Below are 27,325 nucleotides of genomic sequence, written 5' to 3'. Positions count from 1 at the left end.
CATGTTCCATCAAACATATGCAAAGCGCTCAGGTCTTTGCGAATATTCATTCATAATACTCACAAAGGCTCAAAGCCTTTCAAGACAAGCAGAGAAATCATCCACATCTAAACCAAATTCTATCTTTTTCCACCAGAAAATAAAGTAGGGACTCAAAATATATTCAGGATTTCAACACAACACTTCATGGCACCACATACTTTCATGCGTGCAATTGTCCGATTGATTTCTTCAGCATTTCCCACAGTAACTATGTTGGACTTGAGCATCTGGTCTATCAGTGCCAACCAGTCAGCCAGTTCTGTTGTAGTTTTATCCAGATCAGCAGGTGCAGAAATTTCCAAAGCCTGCTGAGTTTGAGCAACATTTTCAGAGGCAGAGGACACTAGCACCATCTTTTGGAGAACAGGGTAACCTAAACAAGACAACACAATTCACTTGGTATTTCAAATCGCACTTAGTATAGTACTTGAATTTATTTGCAGTTGGAAAAACAAACAACAAAATACCAATTCTTGCAATTTTAAGAATATCCTCTGTATTTTTTCTCCATCCCCATCTAAAGAAGTTAAAAACCTTAAAAGGTTAGCCTTCAGTTCCAAACATCATCTGGATTACTGCCTTCCTGGTCCAGAATGATGTGAAAATGTTGGTGACATACTCATCACTGACAGATCTGGTGAGGTGTGAGAAATTCACTGCCAATCCCAATACCCAGGCAGTTTAGGAACATTCAAATAATGTGTGGGCAAAATCTACACATCGTTAAGCTGTCACCCACAGGAAAAGTCACAACCTGCAGCTGATCCCAGTTTACCATCTGATTAAGTTCCAGGAAGGAACAAATTCAAACATTTTTTGGCAGTGAAAAAAATGCTTCTGAGTCAGAAGCAAGCATTTAGCTGTTGATCCTCTGAATCATACTGATGGAAGAATACGTCAGTACAGAACTTCAAATGGTGAAGGGAATTAATTTCTGTTAATTTTGATGTACTTTCTTTTGTTCATAAAATGTATTAGAAGCCTATTTCCTTTCAATACATTTGGACGCATGGTCTTAGTGACTCAGTGCCATGCCCTTCAACAGAAACACAATCTAAAACGTTCATGGCCTTAAAGATCAAAAAATGAGATGACAAAGAATACTGAAAACTGTCCCATAAGAGAAACACATTCTCTTCTCAGAGCTCACCAGGTGGCATTGTCTGTGGCACCAGATGAAGCTGATGAACATGGGCCTCCAGTTCTCTCACTCTGTTGGGTGCTTCTCTGAACACCTAATACGGCAGGGGAAAACTTCACATTACAAAAACCTTTGCATGTCAAGAACTGAGGATTAACATTTTTAGCATTATACAGCTAAAGCAATACCACTATAGACAGCTGAGCACAAAATCCATTAACCCCCAAGACCAAAGAGTTTTAGAGATGGAGCCTGTCTGACTGTCTGCCCCCCCCCTCTCTCTCTCTCTCTCACACACACACACACAGAGAGAGAGAGAGAAGAAAGAGAGAGAGGGAGAGAGAAGAAAGAGAGGGAGAGAGAAGAAAGAGAGGGAGAGAGAAGAGAGAAGAGAGAAGAGAGAAGAGAGAGAGAGAGAGAGAGAGAGAGAGAGAGAGAGAGAGAGAGAGAGAGAGAGAGAGATCTACATGTGCCAGATGCTATTACAACAAACAGACCTGGGATTCAGTGCAACCAGGGGAGGAGGAAAGAGTTGCAATAGCCATTCAAAGACTGACATATAGTACCAAAAGCAGCTACTGTTTGGGGAAGTATGATATTAACAATAAATGTTAATACAAGTGAGTTATACCATGAGGAGGAATGACTGTGAATTCAAGCTGAATCCTGAAAAGATAGAAGCGTTAGGTGTCCTCAGTTCTCAGGACTGGGAGGTAGAGACAGTCCGTTCTGGACCGGGTTGCACTTCTCTGGAATGAGTAGGTCTGCAGCTTTGGGGGGTTTTCTGGATCTAACACTGGAGGCTCAGGTGCCAGCTAAGGTCCCATTTGGACTCAACTGACTTGGCCACTCTATCCCATGCCTTGGTAACTTCCAGACTGTATTATTGCAATGTGCTCTGTGTGGGGTTGCCCTTGGCGATGCCTTAGAAACTCCAACTGGTCCTAATACAACAGCAAAACGTTTATTCATACAACCCCTGTTTTATTATAACAGATGCATTTGTTGTCAGTTCATTTCTAGACCCAATTCAAGGTCATGGAAGTGTTTGAATTCATGGCTTAGGCCACAAATATATGAAATACTATGTCCATCCCTGGAGACTTCCTTGGGTGTTAAGTTCAGTAGAGCAGGTTGTTACACCACCCCTAGAAGCTCAGGGATGCATATGCTCCAGGAGAGGACATTTTCTGCAGCAGTTGTGGAATTCCCTCCCCATAGAGGTGCATCTGAAGAAGCGTCTCCACCTCCATCGTTCTGCCCAGACACTGAGGTCTAGGGCCGAGGGCCTTCTGGTGGTTCCCTCGCTGCGAGAAGCCAAGTTACAGGGAACCAGGCAGTTGGCCTTCTCGGTAGTAGCACCCGCCCTGTGTAACACCCTCCCACCAGATGTCAAAGAGAAAAACAACTACCAGACTTTTAGAGGACATCTGAAGGCAGCCCTGTTCAGGGAGGCTTTTAATGTTTAATAGATTACTGTGATTTGTGTATCTGTTGGAAGCCGCCCAGAGTGGCTGGGGAAACCCAGCCAGATGGACAGGGTATAAATAATAAATTATTATTATTATTATTATTATTATTATTATTATTATTATTATTATTATCTGGCATCTTCACTAGTGTCATACCTTGGTTCTTGAACACCTTGGTGCTCAGGTGTTTTGGCCAAAAACCCAGAAGTGAGTGTTCCGGTTTGCGAACATTTTTCAGAATGTCCAGAACGGATTAAGTTCAAGAACCAAGTTTCCACTGTATATAGTTTTCACTGAATGCAGAAGATGCACACTACCTGGCCCTTGGCACTTGAAATGTATATTTTTAGGGGGGGAAACCCCAAGCATGATTGTGGTTGTTTTAAGCTGCCATGCTGGGAGCCCACCTCTTCTGAAGGCAGACAAGGGATTTCATGTTTGAATGTCAATCCAATTAAAAGAAGCAAATTCATAGAAGCAAAACTGATATAAGGTAAGGACTAGGCTGGAGCTTTTTTCTGTGCCATGCAAGTTCCCCTACTTTTCTACAAGCTCAGTGAGTGTTGTGGGAGTGCTCAGTGGGTGTTTCCTTCTGGGAAGAAAACATGGAGCCCTCTGTAAGTTGTTTTGAGCTTACTACACAAGTATAATAAATGAAACTCAAATTCATAAAGCATGAAGGATGTTTACTTCCCACTTGTGAAAAGTATTCCAGGGTCACATTTAGGAATTCTGCTTGTGATACAATGCATGTTGCCTCAAGCAAAAGAAAGCTATTGATCTAGACCAGGCTAGTTAATTGTGGTTACATTCCAGATGTTGTAGCTGGCCATAAACCCCAGCCAACATAGCTGCTTGTCAGGGATCACTGGAGCTATAGTCCAACATGTGAAGTGCACCACACTGCTTACTCCTGATGTGGAATATTAAGAAAGAAAAGTATTTTCATGCAGAGGTTTAACACTATGGCCATGTTTGCATGTCACTGTAAACCACAGTTAATGGCTTATTTTGAGTGCACAGGTGGATCCTTCTTCACTTGTCACCTAGCCTGAGTGGGAGCAGCAAACCACAACCCCTAGTTTAGTGTTAAATCTGATGTGGGGATTGTAGTTTTTATTTAACTCGAAATAAACCAAGGAATTTACGCCAAGGTTTGTTCTTGGCTTACCAGCTTTAATTTTCTCTGAGCAAAACAAACCACAACCCCCAGTTTGGACAGAACGCTAAGCCAGGAATCATGGTTGGTTGCTCATGCCAAAGGAGAAGTGAGGCAGGAGAAACCCATGCATTCAAGATGAGTAAATGTGATTTACCATAACATGTGAATGCTGCCTGTGAAACAAAACACTTCTTTATACTAACTTGTCCAATCGTGCCTCCTCCGACAAGATTATTCATATGTATGTGGCAGAAACACAATTAAAAAGAATACATTTTATACTTGCTGATTTTAAGGAATCCATACCTTCTTCCACTTAATATTCAGGGTCCTCAGTCTATCAGAAATATTCTCTCTCTCTCTCAGCCCAATGCTCTTATTTGAAATCAGCTCAGGTTCATTCTTGTTTAGCCACTTAAGTTTTTCTCCTTGCATGTCCATCTCCTCGATCAAGCCCTAAAGTGGTTAAAGAAAGCACTTTTATTGACTAGTTGTTGTTTTTTTAAAAAAGATATGGACAATGCCTAGTGCCAGAAGATAAGCACTTCTCTATGAGAAGCAAAAGCAGAATACATTATCCAAAATACTTTTTAAAGAACAAATTATGCAAAATTAGAGAAAATGAACATTGTTCTTATTCTGCATGGTTTAAGAAGATCATAGGATTTTACTTGACTTGCTACCCTATTTCCAGGTTACAATCGGAAGGCACAAGGCCACCACTTCGCTAGGTCTGGTGAGTTCCTGAATGGGTACCTTTCTGGGAATCACATGTATGCTGCCTTGGGTTCCATGATAGAAAAACACCAGGATATAAATGTAAGTAAATAAAAATCATTTAAAAACTAGGTTAATTTGTGGAGGATTTGTGTCATGCACAATAACATAGGCCTCTGTGTGCCCTGCCGATTCCACAGGTTCTAGATCAGGGGTCAGCAACCATTTTCAGCCATGGGCCGGTCCACCGACCCTCAGATCATGTGGTGGGCCAGACTATATTTTGAGGGGGGAAATGAACGAATTCCTATGCCTGACAAATAACCCAGAGATGCATTTTAAATAAAAGCACACTCTACTCATGTAAAAACACCAGGCAGGCCCCACAAATAACCCAGAGAGGCATTTTAAATAAAAGCACACATTCTACACGTTGATTCCTGGACCGTCCACGGGCCAGATTGAGAAGGCGATTGGGCCGCATCCAGCCCCCGGGCCTTAGATTGCCTACCCCTGTTCTAGATACAAGTTATTTACTGACGTTGGGAATATGAATGAAAAGTTTTAGTATCGACATTTAAATAAAAACTAACGTGGTCACTTTCCTTTCATAGGCAGCAGTGGAAATTGGTTGCACACCCAGTTTGCTGGATTGAGATTATTAGTCCAGGTCTTAGACTTGTGCTCTTGAAGCCCCAAATCAATGTGCTAGATTGCAGCTCTTTGTACTTTTAGCAATAATTTCATACAAGGATCCTGTTCATAAAAGGAACTTTGATTCACCAGAGGCTCCTCTGGCACAAGGAGAAGGAAATGTTTTTCACTTACTCCTCCTTCCTTCCCACACTGTTCCAGAGGATTCACCAGTTCTGCAGAGCAGATTTTCAGGGAACCGCAAGACACAGGAGGATTTTGCAAAACACCGCCTTCTCCTTTCCACCAGTTGGGATGTCCCAGGGGTGCAGTTCTGTTCAGTGTGTCCTGCCACAGGCAACGAACAGACCTAGCACTGCACTTGGGTTGTGTGTGATGTATTCCGTACACTTCAACTGGGTTACTCATCTCAACCTAATACACAACAATTATTTGTGAACTAAAGAATCCACCTACCTTTCAAATTAATTATTCAGTAGCACCAGTAGAAATAAGAAGGAATAAATTCAAATAAAGTATGAAATCATTTTTATCTAACTTGCCATTAATTCCTTCAGATTTTCTTCATGGCTGATTGTAGGCTTCTCTCCCTGTGCATTTTCTATGTTTTCCAGCCAGCAACTAAATTCATCTAGGTTTCTTGTGAAGTCTAGTAATGGTTGATTCTCTCCTTTCAGTCTAAGGTGCAAACCCCAAAGTGGAATATAAAACAAGAACATCAACATAAATACTGAAAGGTAAAATGCAAGAAGAAAACACACTCCATCTACAGCTTACTAATATCGAAAACTACAAAGCTGAATTTAAGAAATCAGTTCAAGTGTACAAAGTTCTTCATGTGACATTTCCACATTCTCTCTAGCAATGTGAGTTCAAGTAAAGAAATGCTTAAAGTGTTCCATGGGTTGCCTTAGGCCTAAAAAGATGTATTTAATTTTAAACAATTCCCAGCAATATTTCATATTCTGTGTAAAAATTGAAAGAATTTGCACACTGTCTTCAATCATACCAAGCAAGTATTTTTAAAATTATGTATGCACTGCATAAAGCTAGACTGGTGGTGGGAATGACAATAACATTGGTACATAATGCCTCTGTGGTAAACTAGGATTTTGTTTATTTTGATTGGGGCGGAGAACAGATATTAACTTAAATTTACATTTCAAAATGGCAACACAACTAATAATTCAACTTCAGACAGACTAATCTAGCTGCATCTTGAATGCACTTGTTTCCTTTTTGCAGGAAATCTGGGGGGAGGGTTAGCCTTGCTAACCACCTGTATGCTAAGGAGGACCAAAGGCAATGTGCAAACATCATCAACAGATAAAAATGCAATTCTAAAACATGAATGTAGCACTCACATACCCTAAGAGTATATTAAAAGAAATGAACGAGCAATTTCCTAAAACAGAGCAAGGGGAAATAGAACGAGTATGCACATTAAAAACAGCATCATTCTCACTAATTGTTTCAAAGTAGCCTTGAGCGACCTTTCAGATTCAGGGCATGGACGTTTCAACCAAATAGGAAATACGCAATGTCATTTGGAGCTTCCAGAGAAACTTGCTCCCAATGCTTCTCCTAAGATACCCCAAAACCTGACTGAACCAGTTACCTCTGTTGTCTTTCCATAACTTCAGCAGTGATGGCTTTCCAGCGATTATTTAACCCTGCTAGTTTCTCCTTCAGGAAGCTTCCATCTGTAGTAGAGAGCTTCTGCACAATTCCTTCTCCTGTTCCCTTCAATGTCGAAAAGCTGGTCTGATGGCTGCTGACTCCCTCTTCAAGTTCCTGTCACAAATATAAAAACCAAGCTCAATTTTGTTGCTTACCCAATATGACATTGACGTGTAGCCTGAAACAATGACTGGGCACACATTGCTCGTTTAAAAAATAAAATAAAAAATCACTGCTCTTTAAGTGAATGATTAGGCACTTGTTATTAAGAGTAAGCTAATATATTCATGAATATCAATCTACCAAAGGCAAACAGTACGAGAACATGCTGTTGAAATCAAATCAGTATGAAGGCTAAGCATTCCTCACATAGTAGGCTATGCATGTATGCCTTTGAGATAAAAGGGAAAATACTGCCTACAGATTTTGGTTTGTGGGGTAGGGATGAAGGGAAACCACTGCATTAGTTTGTCTCAGAATAGATATGCTGCCTGTTCTCTGTAGCCTTACTAAGATTTCAGCTAGGCTAATTAAGGACAGCGTTCCCATGATCTGCAGATATGGTAGGAAACCCAAGGAAATTGAGGGAAGTCAGGGAAAGTCAGGCTCAAACTTTCACATATCACTAACAACCAGAAAAAAGCATTAACTGTCAAAAGAGATCTCTCTGTTCTATACAATATACTGTGCTATTAAAAAAAATACAGCTCAAATAATTTTTTTATAAAGATCAGATACACTCTAAAAATAATAAAACAGTACTCAGTGGTCCATCAATGCTTTTTGTAGCTAAATTAAATTATATGAAATTTTAGCAAATTAAAATGTGCCAAATGTAAGTGTAACTACTTCTGTCTACATAAGATCATGAAGGATCATGCCTTAAGTTATGTTGTTTTAAAAATTAAGTTGTGTTTTTTTAAGGAGAACAGTATTTAACATTTATTTAAATTTTTATTTATTATTTAACATTTATTTATTTATTTATTTATTTAACATTTATTTATTTACCGGGGAATTGGAGATAAGACTTTCCGTTAAGGTCAGTATATGCATATGTATAAAGCGCCTTCACTAATAATTTGAGAGTCAAGGGTTTTCATTGGGTTTCCATCCATTAGTGGTCCAGCATGTCTTCCATCAGATTTGGCTGGTACAACCCCTATGCCTGCTAGTGGAAGATGGAGACCTGGCAACTGTCACTCACATATTGGTTTATGGGCTGGGTTAGATGTGGCTGCCTGATTCGAAATTTCGGCTAGTACAGAATGCAGAAATCCACTTATTAACAGCTTTTGGCCCATGTTTGTGCATGTAGTTTCCAGACCCAAATCAAAATGTTAGCAAGTTCTTAACAAAACACTTTAACAAACCATGATCAGATACCTGCTGGTGTATCTTTGCCATTTCTAAATCCAGGCCGCCATCTTGAGTTTGGGCCTCGGCCAGCAACCCTTCCGCTTCTGCTAACCACTGGGAGAGATCGTTGAGATCACAATGGAACTGTCTCCACTCTTCCACAGACTTATCAAAGCAACTAAAAGAAACAGAAGGAGGAGGGGGCTGTTAATTGCCTGTGCATATATTTCAAAAGCAAGAGTGTTTTGTGCAACAAAAAATCCCACAAAATGGAAATATCCTTGCAGAATGGGTGTTGCTCTTGTAAAGAGCAATGTTGAATAGATGGGGGACAACAGAAGCACTGCCATTTAGCAAAAAGAGCAACATGTGATAAATAAAGCTATAGGTAGGTAGCTGTGTTGGTCTGCCGTAGTCGAAACAAAATAAAAAAATCATTCCAGTAGCACCTTAGAGACCAACTAAATTTGTCATTGGTATGAGCTTTTGTGTGCAGTGTGCATGCACACGAAAGCTCGTGCCAATGACAAACTTGGTTGGTCTCTAAGGTGCTACTGGAAGGATTTTTTTTTAATTTTGTGATAAATAAAATTTAACTGCATGAGAAATAAATATTGATTAGGTGTCACTCAAAAGTTGGTATGCAAAAAAAGATTAATTATTCTAGGTTTATACATAGCAACATTATTATTCAACCCACCCACTGCCATTTTTGCCATTCAGAAGGGAGATGGACATAGTCAAAGCCTATGTTCAGTGATGCAACAGAACAAATTGCACAAAGGTCATATCTCCCTTATTCCAAAATCAAATTTGTCCATAGATCCAGCATATCAAGAAAATGTAGGAAATAAGCCAAATACTATAGCTGTGTGGCAGTAAGCTCATATGAACTACTGTAGTTTTTTCTCCAGGACTGAGCACCATGAAAATCAGTTCTACAGATTTTGCAGCAGAGTAAGTGCTGACACCCCACCATGCCCCCAAGAGCAGTTTACAGTGTATTACAAATGGATTGTGCTGTTTTCAAAAATGACAGTAAGTTGCTCTATATGTAAATAAATAAATGCATGAACATACATGCAGCTCCTTTAAAAGCAACACCAATATATTTATTAAAAGGGTTGAGATATCAAACAATTGTAGTTTGTAACTGATCACTGGCTAATCAACTGCTGTACATTACCAGTTCTGCAGCAAAATTTGCAGAACCAGCAAAAGACATATTCAGAAAAGACGCACGAAAGGGGGCTGGGCTGCATCGAGTAACCCCATCCATACACCTCCAAGTTTGAAGGGCAGGGCCATGTGCACAGAATGATTTCCAGGATTCCATGCACATGAAGGGTTCTAGATCATTTGGAAGCCATTTCATAAACTGTTGTACGCACAGAAACCAAGGAGAAAGGCTACTTCGCATAGCCCCATTCCTTCCCCATATGCTGATCCAACTAGTGAAGAGGATTGGGAAGAAACTAGGTTACCCACACAGAAAATAATGTGGCAACAACTGGTTAGAAGGAGCATGACATGCCGCCCACCAAAGGTATTGCCCTCCTCTAATACCCCATACATGCTGGATATAGACGCACCTGCAAACAACTCACTTTAGTACATGAGCAAGGAACATAGCTGCCAAGTTTTCCCTTTTCTCGCGAGGAAGCCTATTCAGCATAAGGGAAAATCCCTGTAAAAAAAGGATAACTTGGCAGCTATGGCAAGGAACAAACTAGTACTAAGCGTGATAATCATTTTTCTGTCTGTGTGAAGACTGAGCCCTAAGAGGTCTGGATCAGGAGTGAGTAATGCAGCAAATAGAAGACCAGCTAATTCTTGAGTTCTAGCAGAAGATATCCAAAGAAACTTTCAAAGACTTCTAGCACTGGAAATTGTAACAAATTCAAAGAGTATAATAAGGTACTTTGACAACTAGGTATATTTAATCATAATGGAGTCCAATATCCCATCCATGCCCCTAAAATTTAAACATGACCAATACAAAAGTCAGTATGAATCATGATAATAAAACTCATTTGTTTATAATGACTGATTTTAGCTTTATGGGTAAAAGCAACTCCCTATAATATACAGTGGTACCTCGGTTTAAGTACACAATTGGTTCCAGAAGTCTGTACTTAACCTGAAGCGTACTTAACCTGAAAGTAATGGAAAGTGGATTAATCCATTCCAGACGGGTCCATGGAGTACTCAACCTGAAAGTACTCAAACAGAAGCGTATTTAAACTGAGGTATGACTGTATAGGGAATGTTGATCAACAGTCCTCAGGATCTTAAATTGTACTGTCTGTGAATTACATAAAATAAAACCTATCAAGTGCTCACTGGAAGGACAGATCCTGAAGCTGAGGCTCCAATACTTTGGCCACCTCATGAGAAGAGAATACTCCCTGGAAAAGACCCTGATGTTGGTAAAGAAGGGGACGACAGAGGATGAGGTGGTTGGACAGTGTTCTCGAAACTACAAACATGAGTCTGACCAAACTGCGGGAGGCAGTGCAAGACAGGAGTGCCTGGTGTGCTCTGGTCCATGGGGTCCCGAAGAGTCAGACACGACTAAATGACTAAACAACAACAAAACCTATCAACAGTACTTGTAAACACTACCGGTACTTGTAATGTTATAAGCCTTAGCCTCAAAGGAATGCTTAACAAGCCCAGTCACATTTTAAATAAGATGCAAAATAAGATGCAATATTTATGAGATTCAAGGAATGTCTTACCCTTCAATGAATCAGCTAGAAAGTCAATCTGTTGTACTGCACCAATTAACTGTGAAGCTTTAATTTATCTTTTTAAACAGGAAGAGTAGTTTGGCTGCTTAACTGTTAATTTAATCAGATTACTGAAGTTTCTATACCATCCAGCAATTAGGCTGTATGTTGGGGCATCTTTCATTCTATATCTACTCATAGGGACCTGGGAAATTGTTGTTCAAGAGGGCCACAGTTATCCCTAAGAGTAGGGATGAGCCCGCCCACCTCACAGATAATCAGACAAAAAATAAGGAGGATGGTATGCAGCCCTAGCAATTGGCATTATCATCTTGCTTTCTGTGTCCTGGGAACAGAGCTTTGCTATGCAGGAAACAGTAAAGCTGAGCTAAACACTAATGTATAGAGAGAGAAAAGGAGACAGAGTTGAGGTTGAGAGTGAAGAGGTTGAGCCCTGAATAGTGAGCTTATTCTGAGATTCATGGGAAGTACTATTGGTACTCACCTAAACTGTACATATCTGCTGACATCATGGGGTCACTGAATTGGGTTGGCCTTTGGGTCCATCCTGGTCATGAGGCGGGAGGGAAATACCTTTGGGAAGTGGGCAGCTCCCAAACAGTTTTGCAGTCTCGCCAAGCTCAAAGAGTCATTGGTGTCACAAACAGTAAAGGACAAGAAAGGTGCCCAGTTTCCCCTAATCATAGGAACAAACTGGAAACTTAAAGGGACGTGGTAATAGCAGAGCCAATATTTGCAGTCAATATTAGGGCATGGTTCCAGTGACCCCATGATGCCATCAGCAATCTTCACTTCAGGTGAGTACCAATCATATTATCTCTCCCATGGGTATCATGGGATCACAAAGCTTACCCAATTAGGGCGGGTCCCAACTGCAACCAAAATTACTATGGCAGGGCTTGCTGAAGAACAGGTAGGAGCAAAAACTGATTGGGAACTGCCATTTTCCCAAAGAGATTTTTCTCCTGCCTTGTGACCAAGGTGGAGCCAGAGCCCAATCCAATCCAGTGAGCCCATGATGCCAGAAGGAGATCAGTCTTTTTGGTAAGAATTCCTTTTGGATTTCAATATTTAGTTTTAATACTAGAGCACCTTAGATCCTTGACATTAAGAACACTCCTAGAGCCCCTGCCTGCTCATGTAACAGATATTTGCTAAGCAACTTCATGATAGCCATTATTATTATTATTATTATTATTATTATTATTAATTATTATTATTATAGCTATCACTCAAGCTTGGCAGGGCCAAGTTCTGTCTGAAGCAGAAAATCCCTACCAGGGTGTACTTTAAGTTTTCCCTACAGATTCACTTCTTCATCATAGAAATCAGCTTTTCAGGGTGCACAACTGTTTGTTTTTCAGAACAAAGTAAATGTGGTCCATTTACTTACCATTTACGATCGTTGTACATCCTGTTAATTCTGTCCCATTCTGCATTCAGTTGGATTAGAGAATCTGCTATTTGAACAGCCTCAGATCCAGATGCTTCCAATATAACATCTGGATGTTTTTCATGAATGACTGCAATCTGATCCCCAAGTTTGTCCAACATGTCTTTTATGTTCTGTAAGCATAGAAAGACAAAAATCCTGTTGAAGTGCTCTACAAGGAAGCATTAGCATACCCTCAAGGATGACTGCCAACTTGACAAATGGAACCCTTTGACTGCATTGCAAAAAGGATGAACAATGTAATTTTTACACTGTTAGGATAGGATTCTTTCCATAATTTTTTTTTAAAACCACAATGCTATCCAATTTCTTCTATAACACGGGTGTCAAACACAAGGCCCACGGGCCAAATCCGGACCATTTTAGAAAAATTGGCGCCTATGAATCAAGGTGCAATTCTGTAACATTTAGAAATACCTTGAATTTCCTTATGCTTAAACCCAAGTTAGAATGTTTGGAAAAAATAATCACCATTTTTAATACTCAATTTTCTATTCTAATATTTTGTTTCAGTTTCTAGTACCTTTAATGAATCTTCCTGAGTAGAAAAATCTTCATAGACACCAGAATGAAGTTCCGGAGCATTCAGCAAGAGCTCAGCATCAGCTATAGCCAGCAAAATCTTGTTAATTTCAACCAGGTATTCTGCAGGGAATGGAGATGCCCTCGTTGTTGATGAGAAGGGACCTTGAATCTTCTGCAAGACTGCCTAAAGAAAAATAAACTTAAGCTTAGCTCTTTTAAAATAACATCATTATAAGATAAAAACAAGTTTCGTTTATTTGTATTTGCATTATGCCCTATCTTTCAGGTTCAATGCAGATTAAAGCCTTTTAAAAAAGAACTGAACTGAAAAATAAGCTATTAAAATATACCAGATAAAATCAAGTTTTAAAAATTGAAATCCTATCCCCAAAACTAAAATCCCTGCCATGTGTTTCCTTGTTATAATTAGAAGGAAGTATATCTACTTTGTCCGGAGCAGGTACACCAATAACTTAATTTACTTTCTTTAAAATGAATCACCCTATATACCAATACAAATATACTCCAATCAAGTAAATACCCCCTCTTCTCAATTTATCAGCTCTGGTTATGGGAAAAGGATGGAGATAGCCCACACTAAATTAGCAGAAAGTCTTTTCCCAGCTTCTGTGTGCTTCTCGCAATGGGGACATTCATTTTTATAATTCTCAGTTGGCATGGAGGCTAATGCATGCCCATGATGACCTGTGACAAAAGAGAACACTAAAAAGCATGTTTTCCTACAGATAGCAAGAGCTTCCACAAAATAGGAAAGGAGCCATACAACAAGGGTTAAAACATATATTCAGTCTTGTAGCTTTATTGCATACACAGCATATCATTGTTTGGGGAGCTTTTCTCAACTTGAAGTCCTTCTTTAATGCAGAAAGCACCAGGAGGAATGTAGGAAATAAAAGTACTTTGAAGTGCCGTGCCTGAGCCCTATCAACTTCTGGAAAACCATGAGTTCCCCAACCCTAGTTTAAAACAATCAATTAGATAAATTCAGAGAGATTAGGGCTCTGAATAGCATAATAGCTTAATTGAAGCACCGTAAGCTGGTGTTGATAAACAACAGTACATGGTCACCTTCATGCCTTGCTTCCAGAGGCATCTGGTTAACTGCTGCAGGAAGCATAACACTGGATGAGACAGACCTTGGTCTGGTCCCCAAAGGCAGTTCATTCAAAAGGGCACAGCAATTAACTGCTTCTGTTTATCAAAGTTGTATTCTGCCCTTCCTCCAAGGATCTCTGTTTGGTGTATGAATGGTTACCAAGCCAACCTTATACCAGATGCAATGGGCTAGGTAATGCAGTATCCCCCAATTGGCTAATCACTAAAAGATGAAGCCAATCAAAACCAGGCACAACAAGATAGTTAAAGCCTTTTTTAAAAGATTCCTTTTCTGAATCACCATACAGAATTGCATCATTATCAGAGTCCAGTGCAGAGTGAAGGTCATCAACAAGGTCTCCAACAGAGAAATGTTAAACAAGTTGCAGTACTATTGATCAATTGCTGTTTTGTCACCTACAGTACAGTATGCCAAAAATTAATGAAAACCGAAAACCTCAGCAGCCTTACGTTCAAGGTTCAATTCAGAGAAGGCAGCAACTCTGATTTTCCAGATCCTACACAAACAAAGGGCATTTGAGCCTGAAAAATGAACTGGGGCAATTCATATAAAATCTTTTTAAAATATAAACAGCAATAATAATAATAATAATAATAATAATAATAATAATAATAATAATAATAATAATAATAATTTATTATTTATACCCTGCCCATCTGGCCGGGTTTCCCCAGCCACTCTGGGCGGCTTCGAACAGAAACATTAAAATACACTAATTTGTTAAACATTAAAAACCAATGATTAATACTTGGTGCATCTCTACACATGCAAATCCATCTTTTTGATTTCTCTTCATTACTTGAGCACTACCTGTACAAAGGAGAATGGGGGTGACAATCAGACTCCCACCTGTCTGATATTTGCACGCTGACATAAGTTCTTAACAGTAGGTTTCCTATGTGAAGTCCAGTGTGCAGAAGGGAGATGATTTGCTGCTACAAAGCAATGACTGGTACTTTTCCTAAAGACATTTTCTGTCAGGTAAAACTGATCCAAGCCTGCTGCTGGCCACCTTCACTCTCATATTAATTCACCAATTTCAGCCCTTTTTGTAAGAAAAGAATTGTCACCCATTCTCCTCACACTATCATCCCAACCTAAATTCCCCAAATTTAAAGCTGCTGTTAGCTCCATGGGAAGAAATGGAGGTAGCTTCTGACAAAACAGGGGACTAAATTGGGAGGACTTTAGGCATCATTATTCTATGCTGCATAAACTTGATTTTGAGTGTTTCACATTCTATGTTCTCCTCAATAATTGGCTCTGGGCTTTAAAGTTATAGGAGCGTCATAAAGAGATTGATTCATTTAATTATAAAGTCCCATAACCAGAAATGCAAAAGTATTTGACAGATTGCCTAATGCACAAGCTTGTCCAAAAAATTACTTACTGCTTCAGACGACTCCTCACTATTATATAAAATATAACAACAATTCTTATGACAGACTAAATATTTGAGAAAAGTGGACGCATTAGAAATGGAAAATGAAAAGCTTTGTATGTATGAATAATTGAAACAGACAAGCTTTCTGAAGTCAGTATCACAGTATTGCACTCAATAAAATTCTCACAAATATTTGACTAAACAGCAGATTTCAATACATCCAATTTAAACACATCCAAAATAAAATCATAAAGGGTCAAATCAAAATTGGATCAGGAGTTCACTTGAACCAGGGCTTACCAAGGCTCAAGAAACTGCCCAGAAACATAGCAGGATATGACCTCCTTTGGTAATGCTCACCTGTGAGCAAAATCTGAACACAAGGAAAAGTTGAAAGGCATGGGAATAGCCTCAAGAAGAGATGGCTAATGAACAGAGATAAAAAATAATCACAGATCTCCGATTCATAGATATCACAGTTGCCCTGATGCCAGAGAATGGAAGGGTATACATTCTAGCTTCTGCCAATAGCCAGGAAACCTAGGGTCACTACCTCCCGACAGAAACACTGAGGCAACAGGGAGACCAACTGGCCCTTACCATCAGCCAAATAAGAATCAGCTACATCTCACTTTTAGTTTATAAACCAAACAACTCACTTCTAGTTTATAAACCAAATGTCAGGGTCTCTTTCTCTCACTCTCACTCTCTCTCACTCTCATCCCCCTCCCTCTCTCTCTTTGATTAATATGAGACACATTAGCAGACAATTATCTAAAAAAAAACAAGACTGAAAATATAGTAAATATATAAAGAAAATCTTCTTCTTTCAGGATTTCACATGCTATTGATAAATAATTTATCTATCAGGGTCCTTTACCAAAAGGTAAATTTTGTGCAATGGTCCATTTTAGAATTTATTGACAATTTTATTTTGTCAATAATATGATGACATTATTGAAACAATTTTTTTTTAAAAAAAAAAAAACACCATCATATAGTACAGTCATACCTCGGTTTGCGACCACAAATTGTTCCGGGGAGCCGGTCGCTCCCCGAGTTCATCGTAAACCGAGGGGCTCTTCTGCACTTGCGAAAAGTGCCGATAGAGTGCTTCTGCGCATGCACGTGCTGTGCAGATTGCTTCTGCGCATCCGCACATCGCAGAACCCGGATGTAAACACCTCCGGGTCCACGGCAGTTGCAAACTGATCGGTCGCAAACGGAGCTGGTTGCAAACTGAGGTATAACAGTTACAGTGGTACCTCTAGTTACGAACTTAATTCGTTCCGGAGGTCTGTTCTTAACCTGCAACTGTTCTTAACTAGAGGCATGGCATTAATGGGGCCTCTTGCTGCTGCTGTGCCGCCAGCACACAATTTCCGTTCTCATCCTGAGGCAAAGTTCTCAATTCAAGGTAACTCTTCCAGGTTAGTGGAGTTCGTAACCTGAAGCATTTGTAACCTGAGATGTTTGTAACTTGAGGTACCACTGTACTGGTAGTGAAAGTATACTGGATGGTATGTTACTGTAACTTAAGGGGAAATTTTTATATTAAAAAATTCACAATAAATAAGATCTACCTGCAACCTGCCCTCATCTTCTGCTTCCTCTGTTCCAGAAAGGCTTCCATCTGTTTCCTTGAGCCAGTGCAAATGACTGTCTTGTTCTATTTTATATTGGGAGAATGAAGGGGAGAGTTCCACTCCCTGTCTCATTTGTAATGACCTAAGTTCCTATAAGCAAAGAATGAAGGGAAGATAAAGCAACTGGTTGACATAAGTAGCAGAAAAGCAGTTGTGTATGTTCAATCACAGATGTTTAGAATCTACAAAAGAAGTGCAAGCTGAAATGGCAGAAGTATTTGTTGACAATTACGACCCAAAACAACATCTGCCAGGGAGCTGGGTTGAAACTGCATGCTGCCACAATCACCAATTTCTGTCTTAACACAGATTGCCTCATTTGAAAAATAATTCTACCAAGGATCAATTTGCCTATTTCCCAGGCACCAAATTTAAATGGTTCCCCAATCCTCAGCTGGAGGTGGGGTTCCTTGAAGGCATCTGAGACAAAACAGGATCTTGCCAGGTTGATGAAGGGGCTTTTCAAGTGTTTAATGGTACATCAGCAATCCAGAATTTTAAAAAACGCTATTAAAACCATACATTCATCTTCATGAGTTAGCAATCCCTCTTCTGTCCCACCCCCATTTCCCTTACCACCATGCTGGTGTAAATTAAGTTGGGGCGGGGGGCGGGGGGCGGGAGGAGGGGGGCTAGCACATACTCAGTTTCTATGAGCCTAATATGGAACTCTCTAGTTCCATTGGGGAAGATGACAAGGAATTAGAAACAGGGGTCTGTCTTTCATCAGTCGCAGACAAGAATAAAAGAGCTGAACACTTTTACCCAATATTAACATTTTTAAAAATATGGAGGCAATTACAGATCTAATTGGCCCCGATCCCTCACCCAGTTTCAATGGCACCTATAAACATATTTTCTTTCTTCCATTGAAAGTGGGTAAAGAGCTGACTCATAAGATCAAATTTGTACAGAAGCATAATTGTTTGCAGAGAGTATTTAATGACTAATTTATCCATTTAACCATCCTAGTTTTAGGGTGACGAGAAAAAAGATTCCACTTCCAGAAGTGGAAGTTCTTAGCATGAGAATATGGAAAGCTATGTGCACCTGGCTTGAAAAGACGTTTGTTTCAATGAAATGAAAAATCTGAAGTTGGGCATGGGTGTGCGCATGAGAGTTACAGAGTTTGCTGATGCAGGCAGGCACATGTTGTTTGGGAGAGAGGAAACTATACTGCAGATGTCTATCCTATTGGGTAGGTGGAGGGAGAGCACAATAGCTTTACCTTAGCACTGCTTTGCCTGGTCTGCAGAAGCAGAAGCTGCAAACGAATTCTCTCATGCCTGCTCTCTTCCATTGGCTGTTGCAGTAGCTTTTCACCTTTTTGTAGAACATCCTCAATTTGAGCCCTCTCTTCATCCAACTAAAATGATAACAGCACAAGAACACTAAACAGTTAACAATACTTTAAGGGAATATATTCCCCCTCCTCCCAAAATGGATATAACGGGCAGTATTCAACCAAAAAAATATATATGCATGAACAGAACAACTTCCACTTGCGTAATGGGACTCTTCCTTCTCCCAACCACATCTACCCTACACCTTCCCAAAATCTACTCTAGAAGGTTGGGGCAATCCCCATGAAAGATTTAGGGGGTGTACAGGGGGAGGAAAGGAGGGAAAGTCCCTTTCTGCAGCAGAATTCATTCTGCTCACATAAGTGCTACACTGAACACAACCCAGTATCTGTGAAGAGAAACATGCATAAAAATGTACAGAAGAATGGCTGGAAATATGTTTAATAAGGACAAGTGCAATAATCTGTTTCATTCTAATCTCACACACCTTTTCATCATCTTCCTTTGATTCCATGTGCTTCTCTACAACCTTCAGCACATCCTGTAACTCACTTTCGAATTTATCAATGTCTGCAGAATCCACTGCAATTCCATGGGTCCCTTGCTTGACAAACACTTTGTGAGCTTCCTGACTGAAAAGCATCTGATGGCAAATGTGAAGACAAAACACACACATTGATTAATGCCTAAATAACTGCATCAGTAAAGTTGCAAATGAACATCATGTTCAGAATCAGATTTTGCAGTGTAGGAAAACTTTGGCTACAGATTATCCTGTTTCACTGGCTCAGTTGAAAAATGAAAAATACTAAACTGCACCTAAGAATGCAGAATAAGGTTGTGATAAACTGATTTCCATTCCCAGAGAACCATGCTAAGGAAATGCCTAGTCATGACTAACTGGGATACTCAAGGATCTTAAGGGGAATGTAAGTATGCAAAATCCAGTCAATATGGGCACATTACCCAAGGGCTGTTAGGGATTATGTCCATTGAAATGTACATAATTCCATCTTCATGGAAGGATTATGTGCACAGTCTCCAGGAGGCCAGGTGAATGGCCACAATGGCCTGTTGTTTGCACATCAGCTGCTTCTTTCTCTGAAATATGCACATTCTCTGAGGCCTTTTGGGGCTTATTTATACTGACCAGGAAATGTGCACAATTTCCTCTTCATGGAAGGGTTGTGTGCACATTCTCCACGAGACTCGGTGAATGTTGTTCTCCACAAGACCCGGCCAGTTGTTATGCACATTAACTGCTCAATTTATATTCCCCTTGACATATGTACTTTAAAATGGGAAGAAATCAATGCTTTGGGATCATGAAGCAGCACCCTTATTTTGCACAACATCTTCCATCCTCACCTTAGCGCTTCTGATGTGCTGCGATACCTTCTCAAAGTTCCTGTTCAGTTCAGCCAGCTTGGGCTCTACCAGCTCACGGCACGACACACCACGGCCATTCATCAGGATAATAGCTTGGTCACGCACATTATCTACTCTGAGACTAACCTCATCCAATTCTGATGTTAGACGCTGAGAAGAGGGGAAAAACAGCACAAGCTTAGTGTTTAGTACAGAGCAGGATAAAACAGGGTGGGAGTGTAGCAAGAGAGTTATCAACCAAGAGATTTGGCAGAGTTTCATTTGGAACCAAAATATACTATTACTGTATAAGCCATGTCAGTAAAAGATTAGGTTTGCCACCTTCACTGTCTCTTCTTTCTTGCTGGCTGGCTTTTTCTCAATCTCATCCAACAGGGCTTCAGCTTGGTACAGCCAAGTGCTTATGTGGGCGACATTCTCATCAAAAATCTCCAGTTGACTTTGGTGATTCTGGATAGCAAAGACAAGGATAAATCAATGAAAGAAATACCTAGAGATTGATCAATAAAATGAAAAAAATGCTGCATATTAACAGGAAACACTTAGCAATAGATAGTCATCACTATGTTTATTTAGATATCTGGTCCACTCCATGCCAAGACCTCTAGACAGTTTACAATAAATTTGCATACTCAATTCAAAAAGAAAATTAGACTAAAATTTAGAAGGTATTAAATCTATGTCCTGTCCCCTTTTGCACTATTTTATAGCTCCTGTATCCATATTTTTGCTACAGGATAAAGCCCACCTCACCTCTCCCTAAGAACATACTTCCCCAAAGAGTGTAGAAAATATGCAGCATTCATATCCCCACATCATAACAGGGTTTAATAGCCAATGAGTAAACCCGTCTGCTCAAACACATAACAAACCCTTAACATATTCAAACAACGCTGCTCATTATAGATTGCTTTCTGTCCATTTTACATGAATGATTATTTCACTGATAAAAGAATACTGTTTATCATGGTTGTGAAATTGGATTTCCAAAAGTTCCCAATTTTTAAAGAATTCATTTATTCTGATAGTAACACTTTATAGCAATGGTTTTGAGATTGAGCGCTGGTGAAATTCTGTAGTGTGTTCACCTTATGCTTTGATTCAACATAAATTCTGAGGTTACCAGCGAATGAACAATAGTGTCTAAACTATCCATGTCCTGGAAAGGGTGCAGTTGCCGTACAGCTTAAGCCGATAACAGGCATCCCCACAGAGGTCACCTGAGCTTCCAGTGATGGATCTAGGAGCACCCCCAAACTATAAACTTGTTCCTTCAGAGGGAATGCAACCCCAACCAGAACCAGGAAACTCCCCAACTCCTGTACCTGGGAGCCACTCACCCACTCCCCCATCTTACCAGTATTCAGTCTCACTTTGTTGCCCTTCATTCAGCCCACCACTACATCCAGGCACCAGTTTAAAACAGCCACATCCTTTCCTTATTCAGATGAAACAGAAATAGAGCTGGGCAGCATCATCAATTTGATGACACCGTGCCCCAAATCTCCCAATTACCACTCACAGCAGCTTCTTATAGATCTTGAACAGCATTGGGAACACATAGTGAGAAGGATATCATAATATACCTTGATTGCCCTGCAGCAATGAACAGCACAATTGGCAGGGGGCTGACACATAATTTCCCCAATGCTGTTCTATAAACCTGGCCCCATAGTTCCATCAGTCCCCCCCTCATGAAGATGGTCCAAGAGGATACTGCAGTATCAAAGGCCACTGAGAGATCAAGCAAGAGCAACAAGATCACATTTCCCCTATTCCCTGTAATGTATCAGGGAGACCAAGGGCGATTCTGGAAAGATACCCAGGCAAGATTTTTACTTTTTTAAACCTTCAGATGTTTGTTTGCATGCACATCCTCACAGATACCCAGTCCCTCTTCAGAACTTCCCACATGGAAAGGAAACATCTGAATGAAGATTATAAGCACTGGAATTCTCCCATGATTTGAACTTCTGCCTTGTATTCCTCTCATTCCAGGAATGGGAACTGGTGCATACAGTGAAGTTTGGGGTGCGGGTCATATGCAAAACCCCTCCCACTTCATTAATCCTACACATATTCAGCCAAATGTCTAAAGAGAGCTTCAGAGATATTACAGATGGCCACTCTTGATTGTGAATGACTTCAAAACAGGGAGCTGACAGACAAATAGATAACTCACAACAGAGATCAGAGAGGACACAAGAATGAATTACCGTAAACTGCCATGGGTGCATTAGATTCTCTTAATATTTTCCTTGGGATTATGGCTACAACATATTAATGTCAAAAAGGGAAAAGCTATTAAAACTGGCTGTTTAGATAGCAAGAATCTTACAAAGTTCAGGTAGGCACATTTTAAACTGAGTGAAATGATCTTCTAAAATTCATGACACATTTTAAAATTATATTGGCCCCTCACCTTTCTTATTAAGTAACTTCAATCCTACATCTACTGGGCATGCTGATATCTTCTCTCTTCACAGGAATTTCTATGCTTTGTGACAGCACACACTGTGAGAAGGCTATCATATGTACCTTATTCTACTGAAGCTAATTACACTTTGGAAATCTTAATGTCAGACAGATAACCCAGCTAATAAAAAGTATTTTTTAAAGCAGCAAATATTGTAAAGTAAAAATTGCATATAAGCTTACCAAAAGGGTATTGCACCAATCTTCTGTCCAAGTTCGGACTCTACTCCATCCAGCATTAAGAACACAGAGCTTTTCCTCCAAAGTTGTCTCACTGCCTTCCACTAACGTCTGAAGTACAGCACTACTCTCTGTTACACTGTTAAGATCAACCTTCTTCCTTTCCAGTTCTCTCAGCACATTCTAAAAGGCAAACAGAAACTATTAACAGAACCAAATTCTCCATGATTGCAAAGTCAAAGATGGCATCAAATGCATTCATAGCATATGACCATGTTTCTAATTTGACCAGCTTGCCTTTTCATATCATGTAAGGCACTTAACAGCAAACTGCATATATGCCCAAATAAACTCCAAATATGGGGTATTCGAATATTGACAGCAATATTTGCACTCATTATAGTATTTTCTCCTTCAATAAAAGCTGATTGAAGCATTGTGAAGTTATTGGGACCATTTGACAGTTCTGCATTTCTGTGATCATACAGACAGGGCTGCCCCACCGATGATGCAAGGTGAGATGACCATCTCAGGTAGCAAGATTCACAGGGTAACAGATGCCAATGTACATATTTATTCCCCCACTCCACCCTTGTTCCTGATATCAATCTTCACTCACCCCTTCTTCCCTAGTGGGAAGAGGGAGGTCATTTTGTGGTTTGCCTCAGATGCCAAAATGTCTTTGGCAGCCCCTGCTACCTGAAATTATCTACAGTTGGGAAGTGAAGTTGTAATTTTTAAGACAAATTGTATCCTCCTCTTGCCTTTCTCAAATTTGTTTTTATTAGATTCAGCCATTTATTTTATTATGCAATTACTCCATGTTCCAGTTTCATTTGTTATTTCATAAAGTTTCCTGTTCTGCACGTGGGGAACTATATATCCATCTATTATGGAGCAATTCAAACTATTTTTTGTCTGCATGTGTGCATGTACTTTTCATGAAGTGGAGGGAACCTTATGTAATTCTTCCCACTATAATATACATTTTGTATAATGGTATATGCGTAAGCACTTGTTAATTAATAAAGTAGTGCCTTTTGTCTAAATCACTGGACAGAGGATATTGCAGTGTTTCAAATACATTACACTGAAATATTTAAATGCTGCTAATCATATTGAAGTATGTTGTATACATATAGTAAAAAGGTCCTCAGATCATAATTATTTATAGCCATTTTAACAAAAGAAGGATTTGTGCAGTTTCTTTGCACGACAAGAAATTATACTGTTCCATTTTTAACATCAATCCTCAGAACACAATGCTCCTCCTTGTAGGCTAATGACTTTTTGCACTCAATTAGGCAAATAATTGACTAACCATGACATTCTCTAAAATAGCAATCAATAATTAAAACAAGCAATTAAATTCAAAAAGCCAAGAACTGTATTACGTTAATGGAAAATGAAACACATTGGTGAGCCTTGGATCTAATACGCCTTTTTTTTTGGCTGGCACAATTCAGCTTTTTGAGAAACTTTTTTTTAAAAAAAAGTCTATAATAAGGCAATCAAATTTAAAAGATAGTTTAAGGTTTTAAATTATCCATGCCAGCTTAGGGAAAAGCAGTAAAGGAAGTGTGGACACAATATATGCTTAAATATATGCTCAGAACAAAGTACTTGGGAGAAATTTGGAACAAAGTATGATATTTGTGTAGTTAGCTACTTGGTTGATTTTTCAAAACGGTAAAAAAAAAATCTTTATATAGCTATTATAACCACTTTAATCCATCACTGAGGAGATTTATCATGTAACAGATAGCAAATATTAAGTGTTGCTGCTGTGGCATTATAGAGATTAGCTCCTCCAGCGCGGTTTTGTATAACAGTTACAGATCTAATTGCTAATTCTTTAACATTTTAAATAATTTTCTTTGAGCAACAGCCAACAAAAAATCTTATATTACTAACTCTAACTTCTCCTAGAAGAACAGACAGAGGTGAAGATAGGGGTTGGCAAAAACAGCACCCTGCGAGAACACAGGCCGAGGTGGAGTGCAAAAAATCACCTTTCAGACTATGAAGTGTATGGTGTATATGTGTGTGGTGCCACACCACCACTGTTGCAGCAAGATCAAATGCAGGAGAAGCTTCCCTTCCTTCTTGCACCATGGCAAAATTAGGGGGGGGCATCAATACAGCTCCTTGCCAGGGGCAGAAGAGACCCTTGTTACACCTCTGAGTACAGAGGATAAACACTACCCATTCACAATAATCATGTACCATATGCAATGTTTTTGGAATCTAATGCTGGAGGAAAATGCCTAAGATTTTCCTATTTATAATCAACAATGCATAGTTGACCACCATTTGCATAGCAGAAAATTCTGCTTGAAAAGCATGCATCATTTTTTCTTCATCAGCTTAATGTAAACCAGGCAAATGTTGCACTATGGACTAAGTATTGGACCAGTGAAAAGCAGCGCAACAATTCCCTCTAGTGCAACAGGACTTTCCACCTCTCCCACCTCCAACTCTCTGTGCTCGCCAAATTTACTCTGGGTGGTCCAGAGACCAACATCCCCCGCAAGAGGGGCGACAGATAGTTCCATCAGGCAAGCTGAACAACATGTGGGGGGATGAGGACAGATTGTTCCATCAGGGAAACGGAAAAGAAGAAAAACCATTAAATAAATTATTTGGAAGGACTCTGGAAACTCTGAGCCTTGCAGGTGGGTTGCTATTGATCACTGCAGCAAAAATTAAGGCGACAGTAGATAGATATTATGTTGGTGATTAGCTCCTCTAATAGTTGGAAATTTCTAGTGCTTTACAATCTTTTCTATTCAAGTATAATTTGTTTAATTTATATACAAGGCTTCAAGATAGGCTACTAATTAGAATGTGCATTTTTGTCAACAGTTGTCTCTGTTGTGTTTTTTTGCTTTGCTTTGCTTTGTTTTGTTTTGAAATCACAAAGGAACACAAAGGATGAGTGACAATATACAGTTTTTCTTACTTTAGCCCATGCAATTTCAGTGTCCAGATCAGTGAGCAAACTCTCTGAGGTAGACTTGTGCACTAACTCAGCCTCTGTAGCCTCTAGCCATTTCGACAAGGAAAGAGAGACTTCCTTGAGCTTACATGACAGCTGCAATGCCTGCTCCAAATCTTGCTTCCCTTCAGTGACCTGCATAAGAAACCCAGCATGTAAAAACAGAGATAAGGAGTTCTGCTTCTTCAATAAGAAATACGTAGCAGTGAAAGTAATTGGCAACATCCAGGTGGTATTTTTTATAAAAGTTCATACTAAGAAAAAAGAAAAAAGGGCTCCAGAGGGGATACTGGAAATTACAGGCTGCTTAGCACAGGAAAACTGGTAGAAAGTATAGGTAAGGTAAAAGTAAAGGACCCTGGATGGTTAAGTCCAGTCAAAGGCGACTATGGGGTTGAGGCGTTCATCTTGCGTTCAGGCCAAGGGAGCCAGCGTTTGTCCACAGACAGCTTTCTGGGTCATGTGGCCAGCATGACTAAACAGCTTCTGGTGCAACGGAACATCGTGACGGAAACCAGAGCACACGGAAATGCTTTTACCTTCCCACCACAGCAGTGCCTATTTATCTACTTGCATTGGCATGCTTTTGAACTGCTAGGTTGGCAGGAGCTGGGACAGAGCAACAGAAGCTCACCCCGTTGTGGGGATTCGAACTGTCATCCTTCCGATCGGCAAACCCCAAAGGCTCAGTGGTTTAGACCACAGTGCCACCCACGTCCCTAGTTTAATGTCCCTGCTTAGCTTAATGTCTGGCACAGGAAAACTGGTGGGAAGTATATTTAAACATAAAATAACCAATCCTATAGAACAGCAAGCTTGACTGAAGCAGAGCTGAAGTAGGCTTCTGCAATGGCAAATTTTGTCTCACTAATTTATTAAGAGTTCTTTGAGAGTGTCAACAAGGCATATAGAAAGAAGTGATCCTGTTTGCTAGACAGAGCATCCAAGGTGGCTTACCATTTAGATTATACATCACAATGAAGTACTAAAGAACAGACAGCTCAGAGTGAGAGCAAAACTAAAGCATTTGAAGATGCAGTGTGCAAAGTTAAAACAATCCAAAAGCCCGAAAAATTAAAATGCACTGACCATTTATTTAAAAAACAAAAAGAAAGAAGCCAGTCAAAGTTTCTCAAGGAAGAGCTTTTTAGAATCTTAAAACCTTTACAGAAAAGACCCTATATGTGTCCCAAGCAGCAGTACCTCTGAAGGCAAAAAGACAAAGAGCAAGGGCTCTAATGGTCATAAGGGTAGTCAGATTCATGTGGCAGAAGACTGTCCTCAAATAGCCTGACCCCAAAGCCCAAAAGCAGCACACAATTCATACCTGTGCACCCAGATCATTGTATAGAAATTTCAATGCTGTCAGTTGTTCATCCATGCTCTTAGGGTTATCTGTTTGTTGTTTCTGTACAATTTGCCTTCCTGTTTTGATTACTGTTTCCACTTCAAGCTTTACTTCACTGAGAGTCTTGTAGAGTTTCTAGAGCCAGGATGAATTACACATTTGTTACTATTTAACATCTCAAGGCTTGTCTGTTTCTGTTTCCAAATAATGGTTAAGCTTGTTCATGTCATATTACTTCTTGAAAGCAGGTCAAACATAACAATGCATCAATTCAAACATCCTGGCCATAACAAATGTTTCATCCAGAGTTTTAAGAAACCGCTGTTGGGGGGGGGGGTGTTGCTTTAATGCTAAACATGACAAAGATAAAATCATGTTATTTATGTACTCTGCATCAAACTTGTCTCTAGGTAACATTAAAGTGAAAAGTTAAGTAAGCTTCCCTTATAATTATTTTGATAACATGAAAGTGTTACGTTCTTTTGATAATTCTATCTAGGTATAA

The 27,325-nt window shown here is 39.7% G+C and overlaps 1 protein-coding gene across 7 annotated transcripts in view; it reads right to left on the bottom strand.

Moving 5' to 3' along the window:
- UTRN (utrophin) overlaps nt 1–27,325 on the bottom strand; it is a 345,054-nt gene that overhangs the window by 205,743 nt on the left and 111,986 nt on the right. For all 7 annotated transcript variants that reach the window (XM_035108828.3, XM_035108822.3, XM_060272729.2 and 4 more), the window contains exons 33-48: nt 26,800–26,955; nt 25,437–25,607; nt 22,478–22,657; nt 20,141–20,269; nt 19,799–19,969; nt 18,918–19,073; nt 18,355–18,492; nt 17,064–17,216; nt 12,957–13,142; nt 12,374–12,546; nt 8,255–8,405; nt 6,807–6,982; nt 5,731–5,866; nt 4,124–4,273; nt 1,193–1,277; nt 201–415 (exon numbers count right to left, since the gene is read on the bottom strand). In XM_035108828.3, the coding sequence (XP_034964719.3) occupies nt 201–415; nt 1,193–1,277; nt 4,124–4,273; nt 5,731–5,866; nt 6,807–6,982; nt 8,255–8,405; nt 12,374–12,546; nt 12,957–13,142; nt 17,064–17,216; nt 18,355–18,492; nt 18,918–19,073; nt 19,799–19,969; nt 20,141–20,269; nt 22,478–22,657; nt 25,437–25,607; nt 26,800–26,955 (2,526 nt within the window). The remainder of the gene's footprint in view (nt 1–200; nt 416–1,192; nt 1,278–4,123; nt 4,274–5,730; nt 5,867–6,806; nt 6,983–8,254; nt 8,406–12,373; nt 12,547–12,956; nt 13,143–17,063; nt 17,217–18,354; nt 18,493–18,917; nt 19,074–19,798; nt 19,970–20,140; nt 20,270–22,477; nt 22,658–25,436; nt 25,608–26,799; nt 26,956–27,325) is intronic.

The sequence above is a fragment of the Zootoca vivipara genome, chromosome 3 (genome assembly GCF_965207765.1).
Source record: "Zootoca vivipara chromosome 3, rZooViv2.hap1.1, whole genome shotgun sequence".
NCBI lineage: Eukaryota > Metazoa > Chordata > Lepidosauria > Squamata > Lacertidae > Zootoca > Zootoca vivipara.
This window is presented reverse-complemented; position numbering and strand designations above follow the sequence as displayed.